This window comes from Carcharhinus amblyrhynchos, unplaced genomic scaffold, assembly GCF_965287045.1.
Source record: "Carcharhinus amblyrhynchos unplaced genomic scaffold, sCarAmb.v2.hapA chromosome_107, whole genome shotgun sequence".
In the NCBI taxonomy this organism is placed as follows: Eukaryota; Metazoa; Chordata; class Chondrichthyes; order Carcharhiniformes; family Carcharhinidae; genus Carcharhinus; species Carcharhinus amblyrhynchos.
In genome coordinates this window covers 287501-302500 of record NW_027649847.1, presented here as the reverse complement: position 1 = coordinate 302500, position 15000 = coordinate 287501, and the positions used below count along the sequence as shown (strand labels likewise).

At 48.0% G+C, this 15000-nt stretch overlaps 1 protein-coding gene across 5 annotated transcripts in view; it reads left to right on the top strand.

The window, feature by feature from the left end:
* Positions 1–15000, top strand: part of rbms2b (RNA binding motif, single stranded interacting protein 2b) — a 210182-nt gene that overhangs the window by 194933 nt on the left and 249 nt on the right. For 4 of the 5 annotated variants that reach the window (XM_080182981.1, XM_080182984.1, XM_080182982.1 and 1 more), the window contains exons 7-13: positions 1–93; positions 2673–2719; positions 4227–4320; positions 6720–6770; positions 7540–7695; positions 9884–9964; positions 11939–12026. The exon at positions 1–93 is cut by the window's left edge and continues 17 nt beyond it. In XM_080182981.1, coding sequence (XP_080039107.1) covers positions 1–93; positions 2673–2719; positions 4227–4320; positions 6720–6770; positions 7540–7695; positions 9884–9964; positions 11939–12019 — 603 coding nt within the window. In that variant the 3' untranslated portion in view covers positions 12020–12026. The remainder of the gene's footprint in view (positions 94–2672; positions 2720–4226; positions 4321–6719; positions 6771–7539; positions 7696–9883; positions 9965–11938; positions 12027–15000) is intronic. The other variant, XM_080182983.1, reaches the window with a different exon arrangement.

Below are 15000 nucleotides of genomic sequence, written 5' to 3'. Positions count from 1 at the left end.
CTGTGTAAATTTGCAGATGGTGGACAGAAGAAACGGCAAAACCAGAACAAGTACCTGCAGAATGGCCGGGCCTGGGCCAGAGATGGGGAGCCGGTAAGAGACAGCTGCTTGTACTCTCTGTGATGTCAGCTCTCTACATGTTCGTGGGTTCGCGGATAAGATGGACTGGCCATGCTAAATTGTCCATTAGTGTCCAAAGATGTGCAGGTTAGGTGGATTGGCCATGCTAAATTGTCCCTTAGTGTCCAAAGATGTGTAGGTTAGGTGGATTGGCCATGCTAAATTGTCCCTTAGTGTCCAAAGATGTGCAGGTTAGGTGGATTGGCCATGCTAAATTGCTCCTTAGTGTCCAAAGATGTGTAGGTTAGGTGAATTGGCCATGCTAAATTGTCCATTAGTGTCCAAAGATGTGTCGGTTAGGTGGATTGGCCATGCTAAATTGCCCCTTAGTGTCCACAGATGGGTAGGTTAAGTGGATTGGCCATGCTAAATTGTTCCTTAGTGTCCAAAGATGTGTAGGTTAGGTGGATTGGCCATGCTAAATTGCCCCTTAGCGTCCAAAGATGTGCAGGTTATGGGGATTGGCCGTGGGAAATGTGCGGGACTACAGGGGATAGAGCAGAGCCTCTGAGATACTCTGTCCAAGAGTCGGTGCAGCCTCTGATGGACCGTATAGCCTCTTCCCCTCTGTAGGGACTCTATGATAAACCTAAATGAACCTTAGTTAGGCCGTACTTAGAGCACTGTGTTCTGGTCACTATTATAAAAGTATCTAGAGAGGGTGGGGAGAAGATTGAGAAGGGTGAAAGCAGAAAAAGGTTTATATATCAGGAAAGGGTTGACACGTTGGGTCTCTTGAAGATAGAAGACCTCATGGAAGTCTTTATAACTCTGAAAGGATTTGATGCGGTGCATACTCAGAGAATATTTCCACTTGTGGGGAAGAGCATCACGAGAGACTGTCCGTATAAAATAGTCACCGAGAAATCCAATCGGGGATTCAGGAGAAATTTCTTCACCCAGAGTGTGGTGAGAATGTGGAGCTCGCTCCCACACGAAGTGGAGGGATGGAATAGCACAGATGGGCTTCAGAGGAAGCTGGATGAGGGAGAGGGAAATAGAGATTTAGATGGGAAGAGGCTCAAGGGGAACAGAAACAGACTGGATAGGCCGATTGGCCTGTTTCTGCATTGTATATCCTATATAATCCATGGAGCACACACTGTATTTAATCATGCCACATTGTACAGGTGCGTTAGCCAAGCAAAATAATTAAGGTGGACAACTTGCAGGCAAACACTTTGTTCACAATCCATGGTGCCAGAATTATTGTGGGATCTTTTGTATGGTTTGATTCACGTAACACAAAAGACTTCATTTTAAGATATTTCCGCCTATGTAACTAACTCTGCGAAGCTTTAAAGCTAACCTGGCCACATTTTAAAACTGAGCAGGCATGCTGGGATTAGCTTAGAAATTGACTGCATTCTTTGAAAGTACAATGCAAGTGAGGCTTTCTCATAAGCTAAAACAAACAGCTTCATAGCCACAGCTGCAAATTGTATATGAAAGTTAGAGACACTGCTTGCACCAAGTAATTTCATAACAGATAACCAAAAAGTTAGAATGCTCTATGCAGTTATATGTGGGCAGTGGAAGGTTTGAATTGAGTCTATGCTAGGACTAGCTTTTGCCGGTCTCTCTATCTCTCTCTTTCTCAGCAAGTTAGTTTTTTTCACTCCTGTAATGTCTTAATTTTAAATTCTACTCAATAAAAGAAGTTCAACTTTGTATCAGTGCCGTCTACGTCTATTCTAAGGAATGAATAGGCCCTACAGTTATATTCAATCCTTCTGAAAGATGTGTGGTGTTTGGAAACCATTACAGGCGAAGAAAGGGACAATCCGGGACCTTGAGGGTGTCAGTCGCTTAGGGTTGAATATTGGCGATGGGGATACAAATATTTGAAGGTTTTTGCCTCATTACTTTTAGGGATTAAGGGCAATTTGTGCTCAATTTTTCCCCAGAAATCAAATGGCAGACTGGAGACTGTGTTGGATAGATGATGCAGGAGGCAATTAAGTTGATGGGGTAGAATCTGTCTTTCTTCATTTTTCTTTCCCTCCTACTCTTTCCCCTTACTTCATCCCCCTTCCCTTACCTGTTCCTCCCCCCGCTTCCCCTTTTCTACATCTACCTCTGCCCCATCTTTCCCCCCTCCCTCCCCCAACATCTTTATCTGTCACAGCTTACAGCCTGTCTGCCGTTTGCCCATTCACACCTTCTATTCTCTCTATGGGCTGCCATTAGCAGCCTTTCCCCTTGTTTCTGTGGCTCTGACTCATCTTCCATTCCCTCCCCCTGCAGTGTAAATATCTCCCATTCTCTTTAGCTTTGACAAAAGGGTCACCTGGACTCAAAACGTCAGCTCTTTTCTCTCTGCACAGATGCTGCCAGACCTGCTGAGATTTTCCAGCATTTTCCCTTTTGATTTCAGATTCCAGCATCCTCAGTAATTTGCTTTGATTTCTGGGGTAGAATTTGTGATAGGCTGGACTGCAATATAGTCTGGGCAGATGGACCAAATGGCCTCTTCCGATTCCAGTTCTGGTTGTTTGTTGCCATGAAGGGAACTGTTTAAGTAAATACCTTCATATATGTTTATCCCTCAGGGCACAATGACACTGACATATGACCCAACGACTGCTTTGCAAAATGAGTAAGTAGTTTTAGACTTGCTGGGATCCCTCCTCGCGATGTTGTTTTGCAGTTCTCCCACCTCTTTAAGTGTCTAAATCTTGCTGCCAGCTCCTCCCCTGGCTAAGAGAGGCTACAGGCCATGGTTTGTTAAAGCCACCAGAAAACTCACGGCCTCTGAGGTGATCCTCGGTGTTCTGCTGCCGTATCTTCTCCTGATGGCGTGGATTGCTGGTCACGGTTCAGCGCCATGACAACCAGCTTGCCCTCCAAGTGCCACGCCAAAGTCACCACTGTTGTGAAGGCAGTCCTGTTGTGAGTTTTGCTCCCATGGAGTGCCCGGACCCTCCAGATGGCGGAGGTGCGGAACAAAGGTTCCATGGGTCTCGGTGGGGGACGGGCAAGACCACAAGTTTTCCAGCACTTCCCTGGGGGCGCCAGCTTTGGAAAGGAGGCCTTTGCGGTGGCACAGTGGTTGGCACTGCTGCCTCACAGCACCAGGGACCCGGGTTTGATCCCCGGCCTTGGGTCACTGTCTGTGTGGAGTCTGCACATTCTCCCCGTGTCTGCATGGGTTTCCTCAGGGCGCTCCGGTTTCCTCCCACACTCCAAAGACATGCTGGTTAGGGTGCATTGGCCATGTTAAATTCTCCCTCAAAGTACCTGAACAGGGCTGTGGCGACTTGGAGATTTTCACAGTAACTTCATTGCAGCGTTAATGTAAGCCTACTTCTTATTTACTTATTTGTCACAAGTAAACTGACATTAACGCTGCAATAAAGTCACTGTGAAAATCCCTAGTCGCCACACTCCTGTTTGGGTACACTGAGGGAGAATTTAGCCAATGCATCTAATCAGCACATCTTTCAGACTGTGCAGAAAACTGGAGGAAACCCATGCAGACATGGGGAGAATGTGCAGATTCCACACAGACAGTGATCCAAGCCACGAATCGAACCCAGGTCCCTGACGCTGTGGGGTAGCAATACTTGTGACAGTAATGAGTAAACTTTATCCCTTCCAGGACCAATCAAACATGGATTAAACAAGAGAGGGTATCTGTGGGATTCACATAACCTGTGTGGGACAGATGTTCCCATAGCTGTAACCATACAGAGTTAGGGTGGAAATAGGGAGAAACATGGGAGCAGAGGGAAGCATGGTGGCACGATGGCACAGTGGTTAACACTGCTGCCTCACAGCGCCAGGGACCCGGGCTCATTTCTGTGCGAAGTCTGCACGTTCTCCCCGTGTCTGCGTGGGTTTCCTCTGGATGCTCCAGTTTCCTCCCACACTCCAAAGATGTGCAGGTTAGGTGGATTGGCCGTGCTAAATTGCCCCTTAGTGTCAGGGAGATTAGCAGGGTAAATATGTGGAGTTACAGGGATAGGGCCTGGGTGGGATTGTTGTCGGTGCAGACTCGATGGGCCGAATGGCCTCCTTCTGCACTGTAGAGGTTCTATAATTCTACCAAGATAAAGATGTGGTTAACAATGACGAAAGCCTCTGTGTGTTCTCTTTTGCTGCAGATTTTATTCCAGTCCCTACAGTATTGCTCCAAACAGGATGATCGCACAGACTTCTATCTCACCATACATCACCTCCCCTGTGTCCTCATATCAGGTGAGTGTTTTTTTGATTTGTTTTCTTATTGTCGTACATATTAGCATACAGTGAAAAGTATTGTTCCTCGCGCACAGGCCATCCCCATTGTGGGAAAAAGAATCCCAGTCACTTAGGGTTGGTTCAATGGATGCCTTGGATGAAATACCCAGGGGGTGGACAGGGGGCAGCAGGTGACTGATACAATGCTGCTGCCATGGTGCCCTATTTTACAACCCCCACCCCTCTTCACCTACCTGCCTGCCCACCTTGGGGGGGGGCATAACATTCCGGCCAACATGTGCATATCGTACTGCAGTATATGAAAGCAAAGTGTTGAGGGTAAACATTTTGCCCTCACAGTTACCAACTGCATCTCTTAAATATCTCTAAGTAATCGTCACAGAGTTATTTTGCTGTGCAGAAGGCGGTAGGTTAGAGATTTTGCATGGATTTTTCCCATTCTGCTTCCCACAGGAATCACAGTGGGGGGGGTGCAGACCACACAAACGTCTGTTGACCTCAGGCGGGAATCTCCAGCCTTGGGGTGAGTGCGGAGAGAAAATCCCTGCCTTTGTTTCATTGAGGTGTCATGGTTTTTTTCAAATCCTTGATGCCAATGGCTTGGAATAGAAATCCAGTCTCATGCACACAATCACCACAGTGCAGAAGGAGGCCATTCCACCCATCAAGTCTCAACTGACCACACATTCCCACACAAGGCCCTATCTCTGTCACCCCACATATTTAATCTGCTGATCCCCTGATACTAGGCTCAATTTAGCATGGCCAATCCATGTAACCTACACATCTTTGGACACTAAGGGGCAATTTAGCATGGCCAATCCACCTAACCTGCACGTCTTTGGACTCTAATGGTCAATTTGGCATGGCCAATCCATGTAACCTACACATCTGTGGACACTAAGGGGCAATTTAGCATGGCCAATCCACCTAACCTACACATCTTTGGACTGTGGGAGGAAACCCATGCAGACACGGGGAGAACATGCAAACTCCACACAGAACCCAAGCTGGGAATCGAAACCGGATCCCTGGTGCTGTGAGGTAGCATTGCTAACCACCGTGCCACCCCATTGCCGTCTTCTTGGACTAGATGGGCCCATCTATCAATCTCATGTTACATTTGCGTCCCTGACCTTTGCCCTCCAGTGATAGCAGAGGGTTCCAAACCCAGGGGAGATTTATCATGAGTACGAAGGACGGGTGGGTAAAGCTTTAGGCCAAACTTCCATTAACCCACTGTCCTATTCCAACGGGCAGAGTGAAGGGTCTCCTGGAATAGGCAGGGCTTAATATCTGAAAGACGGCAGGGGCGGAATGTGTTTGCCCCTTTTCCGAAAAATTCCCATGACTCGACTTGATATCGAAGCTCAGGTGGGTAACTGATGAATTCCAAATATTATACCTCAACCTGGGTTATGTTCACCTCTCAAATTGTACTAAAATCAATGATTCACTTCCTGCTCTTGCTCTGCATTGGAACACCTATAGCAGATATTCTCCAATCCTCATTCCCTTGAGCATCCCTGATTTCAGTCACTCTGTCACTGGCAGTTGTACCTGGGCCCCTCAGGGCGGTACAGTGTTTAACACTGCTGCCTCAAAGCGCCAGGGTCCTGGGTTTGATTCTTGCCTCGGGTCACTGTCTGTGCAGAGTCTGCATGTTCTCCCCGTGTCTGCGTGGGTTTCCTCTGGGTGCTCTGGTTTCCTCCCACAGTCAAAAGATGTGCAGGTTAGGTGGTTTGGCCATGTTAAGTTGCCCCCTTAGTGTCCAAAGATATGCAGGTTAGGTGGATTGGCCATGCTAAATTGCCCCTTAGTGTCCAAAGAAGTGCAGGTTAGGTGGATTGGCCATGCTAAATTGCCCCTTAGTGTCCAAAGATGTGTGGGTTAGGTGGATTGGCCATGCTAAATTGTCCCTTAGTGTCCAAAGATGTGTAGGTTAGATGGATTGGCCATGCTAAATTGCCCCTTAGTGTCCGAAGATGTGCAGGTTAGATGGATTGGCCATGGTAAATTGCCCCTTAGTGTCCGAAGACATGCTGGTTAGGGTGCACTGGCCGTGCTAAATTCTCCCTCAGTGTAACCGAACAGGAGTGTGGCGACTAGGGGATTTTCACAGTAACTTCATTGCAGTGTTAATGTAAGCCTACTTGTGACACTAATAAATAAACTTAAGCTCTGGAATTCCCTCTCTAAACCTCTCCACCCTCCCGACCCTGACTCTCTCCTGTTTTCTACATCCTTGAGACTGACCTTTGACCCTTGGTCAATGTCTTAATGTTTCCTTATGTAGTTTGGTGTCAAAGTTTACTGGGTGATTTCTCTTATGTTTAAGATGTTTCATAAATACACGTCATTCATCGTTGAATATTCTCGCTTCTGGTCACCCACAGGTCCACAGCCCATCTTGGATGCACCATCAGTCGTACCTTATGCAACCTATGGTAAGCTTCCTTTTTGCCTTTCCATTTTATGAAACAAACCTTGGCCGTGATCGGGACTCAGCAGCCATTTGCATTGCTCGCCAGCCCTCGAGCTGGGGAACCCACTGGCCAACGGCTACCCACCCCAGCGCACTGGAAAGCCCCAGACCCCTGAATATTGTTGAAACACATCACTGAAGCTTCACATCTTCCACACATCAGGACAGACTCAAGAATGCCAAATTTCAGAGGCTCACACCTCAGGAGAGAAAAAGATGCTGATTGGTTGACAAGTTGACTTTGGCTCAGGCGATGCCATGGAGAAACCAGTGGGAACTATTGGCTCCCCACGCTGCTGGATAATTGGAAAAAAGGCTTCAACATTTTTTGGATTACCTAGAAACCTGGGGAGCCTGTAGCTCCCCTGTTGCTTTCTCCCATCCAACTCATCAAACAATCAGCACCCTTCTCTACTGTAGTAGAAATTGTGGCGATCCTTTGAAAGTTTGAATTCTTGTTTGTCCTGATGAGTGCAAGATGAAAAGCTTTGACAGTGTGTCTCTTTTCAGCGATAATAAGCTCACCCTGAAATTTCCTCCCACTTCCTATCCCTGATGACCCTTGCAGCACAGCCTGGCACTGCTCGCTTCAGCAAACCATGCTGTCACCTATACTTCCACAACCCACCATCACCACTCCACTCCCTCCCTCTGCCCAGTATGAGTCACTGCCTTTGGGAGATTGGACAAATGGAAAGCTCAGAACGGTTTGTGATGTTTGTCCTTTGCAGGGAACAGTAATAACGCCCACGATAGACCACACCATGTCCATCCAGCCCACATCGATGATGGGACCATTAACCCAGCAGCTTAGCCACCTGTCCCTTGGCAGCACAGGAACGGTAAGTGCTGCCTACACTGGGAGTACTCTGGGATCATGGGGAAAAGTAAGTGAGTACATAACTAACTTCAAAGCCCTTTCTTCTTCACTGTAAATCAAGGTGGCCGCATTTCTCGCCACTGACTCGGTTCGAGGCCTGACCTATGTTGGCTGCGCTCAAACATGGCTGCTACAATAGGACCTGTCCCTTGGTGTGGAGATCACCATGACAGTGGGAAAAGCCATGGCATTTGGGCCACTAAGTTGGGCAGCTGGATTTTTAATCCAAAGTGGGAGGCCTGACCAATATTATCACCCCCCCGACACTCAGGCCCAATTTTCTCTTTGTTCATTCATGGGATGTGGGCATCGCCAGCATTTATTGCCCATTCCCTTGAGCTGAGTGCCTTGCTTGGCCAGTTCGGAGTCAGCCACATTGCTGTGAGTCTGGAGTCGCACGTAGGCCAGACTGGGTAAGGATAGCAGATTTCCTTCCCTAAAGGGACATTAGTGGGTTATCACAATGGTTTCATTATTAATTTATTCTTATTGAATTCAAATTTCACCATCTGCCGTGGTGGGATTCGAACCCGGGTCCCCCGGAACATTACCCTGGATTACTGGTCCAGTGACAATACCACTAGGCCATTGCCTCCTCATAGCTCCCATTGTAGCAGCCACCATGATGGAGAGACGCAATAGATAACAGGTGTCGAACTGGGATCTTCTTCACCCTGACTACCGGGCTCAATTGTACACTTACAGAGTTAAACCAGCAGGCATCGCAGGGCTGGGTGGCATGCTTTAAGATGCTTCTTCAAACCGACCTCTTGGTTAACGTTGTCTTAATATCTCCTCACCTGGTGTCACATTGATCACGCTTCTTGTGGTGGGATTGTTTGGCTAAAGGCGCCATATAAATGCAAGTTGTTGTTGCCAGCACTAGCACGTGCTCGCCTGGTGACAATAGTGAAATGTGAATGAGGAGCACGTGCGAGTGTGAGCCACGTCCAGGCAGCTGTGTCGAACCCAGAGCAGTCAATGTGAGGGGAGAATGAGAAACAGCAGGTGAATTACCCCTCGGCTGTTACGTTGTGACCCCAGGGAACGTCCCCTGGGGTGGCTCTGTCTGAACTTAACCATTTACACCCCCCACCTCCCCTACCCTACTTCATTCCATTGGCAATAAGCCAATATTTTTCTATTTTCATATGATAATTAATTTAGAACATGGCCACCCAGGCAGCCAAAAACTCAGTTGCTGATCTGAGGTGGTTTGTTTATGACTGGCACAGACACGATGGGCTTGTCTGTGCTGTCAACCTTTATAAGGTCGATACGGTGCAGAATGGTGGCACAGTGGTTGGCACTGCTGCCTCACAGCGCCAGGGACCCAGGTTCGATTCCCGGCTTGGGTCACTGTCTGTGTGGAGTCTGCACATTCTCCCCATGTCTGCGTGAGTTTCTTCCGGGTGCTCCAGTTTCCTTCCGCACTCCAAAGATGTGCTGGTTAGGTGCTAAATTCTCCCTCAGTGTTACCCGAACAGGAGTGTGGCAACTAGGGGATTTTCACAGTAACTTCATTACAGTGTTAATGTAAGCCTACTTGTGACACTAATAAATAAACTAAACTTTAAAACGACTCTATAAATATCTGAACCCTTTCCCCAAAGTTAATGTTTATTTATTAGTTACAAGAAAGGCTTACATTAACACTGCAATGAAGTTACTGTGAAAATCCCCTAGTCGCTTGTTCGGGTACACTGAGCGAGAATTTAGCATGGCCAATACACCCGAACCAGCACGTCTTTCGGACTGTGGGAGGAAACCGGAGCATCTGGAGGAAACCCACACAGACACGGGGAGAATGTGCAGATTCCACACAGACAGTGACCCAAGACTGGAATTGAACCCGTGTCCCTGGTGCTGTGAGGCAGCAGTGCTAACCACTGTGTCACCGTGCTGCTCCCACCTATATCAATATGGCAAAGTAATTTGTTTATGATGCTTTTCCACAAATGTTTCTGGGCTATTTGATATGCTGCTATCTTTCTTTTGACTGTTTTTGTCCTGTAAGTGCTGCTATCCTGTGTTTGGGTGAACTGAGAGTGGGATTGCGATGGATGTATCATTTTTGTTTGCCTTTGGCACCTCGTGCCCCAGGTGGGGATCTGACAGATATTTGCAGTGTATCTGGGGAACTTGTCTGTTGTGCGTTACTAATAACCATTTTGTTTCTGTGTCTGTTCCCCCAGTACATGCCTGCCACCACAGCGATACAAGGGACATACATTCCCCAGTACAACCCAATGCCTCCCTCCAATGTGACTGTCGAGGTAAGTCCCTTCATACTCGATGCTCGCTGCTGGTGTAGACTACAGGAGGCCATTTGTCACAGCATATCTGGGCTATCTCTTTGCGGGGGCAATCCAGACTGGACCACCACCCCCCCCCCTCCCCTCCCACCGCCACGCTAGCTCTACCAAGCCTCAAGGACCTTCCCTTTCTTCACATATTGGCCACGCACAGTGGTTAGCACTGCCACCTCACAGCGCCAGGGATCCAGGTTCGAATCCAGGACTTTGGTCACTGTCTGTGTGGAGTTTGCACGTTCTCCTCATGTCTGCGTGGGTTTCCTCCTGGTGCTCTGGTTTCCTCCCACAGTCCAAAATTGTGCAGGTTAGGTTGATTGGCCATGCTAAATTAACCCTTAGTGTCAGGGGTACTAGCTAGGGTAAATGTACGGGGTTATGGGGATAGGGTCTGGGTGGGATTGTGGTTGGTGCAGATTTGATGGGCCGAATGGCCTCCTTCTGCACTGTAGGGATTCGATACTTATCCACATCTCTTTCAAAGACCCTTGGCCAGCATTTGCTGCCCATTCCTACTTGCCCTTGAGTCAAGTGGCTATCTCGGCCATTTCAGAGTCACCCACGTTGCCGTGACTCTGGAGTCACATGTAGGCCAGACCGGGTAAGGGTGGCAGATTTCCTTCCCTGAAGGACATTCGTGAACCAGATGGGTTTTTCTGACAATCGGCAATCATTTCACAGTCACCCTTTGACTTTTCATTCCAGATTGTTATTAAGTTCCAATTTCACCATCTGCCATGGTGGGATTCGAACCCAGGTCACCTTCCCTTGGCAGGATTTCCAACTCCAATTATTTGGCCTTGCTATGGACCCACCTTTCTTGGCCATCAAGTCCTGGAGTGGGATTTGAACCTGGAATTTCTGGCTTGGGGGCAGGCACACTACCCCACTGCACCACGAGGTGCACTGCTAGCTGTGCAGATACATGGATTTGGGCCAGTGTCTGTGGGAGTTTGCGCATTCTCTCTGTGGTTGCGTGGGTTTCCTCCGGGTGCTCTGGTTTCCTCCCACACCCCAATGATGTGCTCTTAGGCTGATTGGTGTAACAAATTGTCCCTAAATTATTCTCCCCTGAATCTGGTTTCCAATGGGGGTACCATAAGCATAGACATGGGTCAAGGGAGGTGTAGGAAAAATGCTTAAGATGGCGGTGTGGGCTCGTTGGGCCGAAGGGCCTGTTTCCCGTGCTGTGTTGTTCTTTGAGGTCACCTCAGAGTAACCAAAGCAAGGTTCAAACACAGAGAAGTATCTCTCTCTCAATGGCCCAATCGCAACCTCTAAACATTCTTGCACTACCCATCCTCTTGACCTCTCTGGGTGAGGGTGGCAGGTTTGTCGTGAATTATGGACAATCTCTGTCTTGGAGGAGATTTCGTACAGCTGGTAGACCTTCATCGTGTCACTTGAGGTGGCATGTGACCTTGCGCCCCAAGTGGAGGAGGGTGCCCTGCCCCTTTGCATCATGGGACAGCCTGCTCAGTAATTGAGTGGTTCCTGGCACCAAGAGCTAGGATAAAAGGTGCCTGGACGTTTAAACCAATGGCCCGTGTCCTGGTTCTGTCATGCTGCCTGTACCTTGCTGTGCCCGGCTGTGAGTGGGAGGGAGGGAGAGGGGGAGGAAGGAAGGGAGGAAGAGAGAGAGAGGGAAGGAGGGGGAGGAGGGGAGTGAGGGGGAGGAGGAGAGAGGGGGAGGGAGAGGGGGAGGGAGGGAGGTACAGAAGGGGGAGGAGGAGAGGGAGAGGAGGAAGGGAACGACTGTGGCCTTTCTAACTCCAATCATTCATCAAATTTCTCAAAGTCTTCATGGCCCCTTTGTCAAGTCTGATGGTAGTGGGTGATCGTTGATATTTGCTGACAAAGTCAGTTATAGATTTCCTTTGTCAAGTTTTTTGTTACTGTAAATACTAAGTGTGATAGCTTCATATTCTCCCATTCCAGGAACCCAGTGGCCAGCAGCAGCAGGTTGCTATGGAAACATCCTCTGAACATGCAACCTATTCCTATCAGCACAGCAAGTAAACTTGAGGTAGGAATCTATGAACAAATGGTTCATTAAGGTCTTGCCTGGCCGTCCGGTTTGGACTAACATTACGTGAACAAAGCCCTCAGTTGTGAGGTAAATAAACAATACTCATATACACACGGTGGCCTATCAACTCATGGGCAGCACGGTGGCACAGTGGTTAGCACTGCTGCCTCACAGTACCAGGGACCTGGGTTCAATTCCCAGCTTGTGTCACTGTCTGTGTGGAGTTTGCACATTCTCCCCGTGTCTGAGCGGGTTTCCTCCGGGTGTCTAAACATTTTTTTAAAAGACAAAATTGTACCCGCCTCTACTACTACCTCTAGCAGCTCGTTCCAGACACTCACCATCCTCTGTGAAAAAATTGCACCTCTGGATCCTTTTGTATCTCTCCCCTCTCACCTTAAACCTATGTCCTCTAGTTTTAGACTCCCCTACCTTTGGGGAAAAGATACTGACTATCTCGCTGATCTGTGCCCCTCATTATTTTATAGACCTCTATAAGATCACCCCTCGGCTTCCTCAAACCATATATAAGAACATAAGAAATAGGAGCAGGAGTAGGCCATCTAGCCCTTCGAGCCTGCCCCGCCATTCAGTAAGATCATGGCTGATCTGTCGTGGCTCAGTTCTACATTCCCGCCCTCTCCCCATAACCCTTAATCCCCTCTCTTATCAAAAACCCATCAACCCGCGTCTTAAAAATATTGCGCGAGGCAGCCTCCACCACTTCAACGGGCAGAGAATTCCAGAGATTCACCACCCTTTGAGTGAAGAAGTTCTTCCTCAACTCCGTTCTAAACCGCCCCCCCTTTATCTTGAGGCTGTGCCCCCTAGTCCTACTGTCCTTTCTGAGCGGGAAGAGTCTCTCCACCTCTATCCTATCCATCCCATTCATCATCTTATATGTCTCAATGAGATCTCCCCTCATTCTTCTAAACTCTAACAAGTACAAGCCTAGTTTATTCAGCCTCTCCTCATAGCTCAACCCCCTCAACTCCGGCATCAGCCTAGTAAACCTCCTCTGCACTCCCTCCAAGGCCAAAATATCCTTGCGTAAGTACGGCGCCCAAAACTGCACACAGTACTCCAGCTGCGGCCTCACCAATGCCCTATACAGCTGCAGCAAGACCTCCCTACTTTTATATTCAATCCCCCTCGCTATATATTTTATACATTTTATATAAACATTTTATAACTCAAACCATCAAGTCCCGGTAGCATCCTAGTAAATCTTTTCTGCACTCTTTCTAGTTTAATAATATCCTTTCTATAATAGGGTGACCAGAACTGTACACAGTATTCCAAGTGTGGCCTTACCAATGTCTTGTACAACTTCAACAAGACGTCCCAACTCCTGTATTCAATGTTCTGACCAATGAAACCAAGCATGCCGAATGCCTTCTTCACCACTCTGTCCACCTGTGACTCCACTTTCTAGGAGCTATGAACATGTACCCCGAGATCTCTTTGTTCTGTAACTCTCCCCAGCGCCCTACCATTAACTGAGTAAGTCCTGCCCTGGTTCAATTCTACCAAAATGCGTCACCTCGTATTTATCTAAATTAAACCCCATCTGCCATTCGTCAGCCCACTGGCCCAATTAATCAAGATCCTGTTGCAATTGGAGATAACTTTCTTCACTGTCCACTATGCCACCAATCTTGGTCTCATCTGCCTCCTATATTCTCATCCAAATCATTAGTGTAAATGACAAATATCAGTGGACCCAGCACTGATCCCTGAGGCACACCGCTGGTCACAGGCCTCCAGTTTGAAAAACAACTCTCTACAACCACCCTCTGGCATCTGTCAAGAAGCCGATTTTGTATCCATTTTGATACCTCACCCTGGGTCCCGTGAGATTTAACTTTATGCAACAACCTACCATGCGTTACCTTGTCAAAGGCCTTGCTAAAGTCCATGTAGACAACATCAACTGCACTGCCCTCATCTACCTCCTTGGTTACCCCTCTAAAAAAACTCAATCAAATTTGTGAGACATGATTTTCCACTCACAAAGCCATGCTGACTGTCCCTAATCAGTCCTTGCGTCTCTAAATGCCTGTAGATCCTGTCTCTCAAAATACCTTCCAACAATTTACCCACCACAGATGTGAGGCTCACTGACCTGTAGTTCCCAGGCTTTTCCCTGCAGTCCTTTTTAAACAAAGGCACAACATTTGCCACTCTCCAATCTTCAGGCACCTCATCCGTGACTATCAGTGATTCAAATATCTCGGATAGGGGACCGAGCCTAGCCTCCCACAATGTTCTGGGATACACTTCATCAGATCCCGGGAATTTATCTACCTTGATGCGCTTGAAGACTTCCAGTAGCTCCTTCTCTGTAATATGTACACTCCTCAAGTGGAGTCTTAATTCTAGATTTTTTTTCAATTGCATTCAAATTCATTAGACCATAAGATATAGCAGCAGAATTAGGCCATTCAGCCCATCAAGTCTGCTCCCCCGTGGCTGATAAGTTTCTCAGTCCCATTCTCCCGCCTTTTCCCCATAAGCTTTGATCTCCTTACCAATCATGAACCTATCTATTTGTGTCTTAAAGACACTCAGTGACCCGGCCTCCTCTGTGGCAATGAGTTTCACAGATTCACCACCCTCTGGCTGAAGAAATTCCCCCTCACCTCAATTCTAAAGGGTTGTCCCTTCATTCTGAGGCTGTGCCCTCTGATCCCAGTCTCTCCGACTAATGGAAACATCTTTCCCACATCCAGTCTATCCAGGCCTTTCAGTATTCTGTAAGTTTCAATAAGGTCCCCCCACCTCGTCCTTCTAAACGTCAATGGGTACAGACCCAGAGTTCTCAGACACTCCTCATACGTCAAGCCTTTCATTCCCAAATCGTTGACGTCAACCTCCTGTAGACCCCCTCCAGGGCCCATCTGCCGTGGTGGGATTCGAACCCAGGACGTTGACTGAGCATCTGGATGAATTGCCTTGGCGATAATGCCAC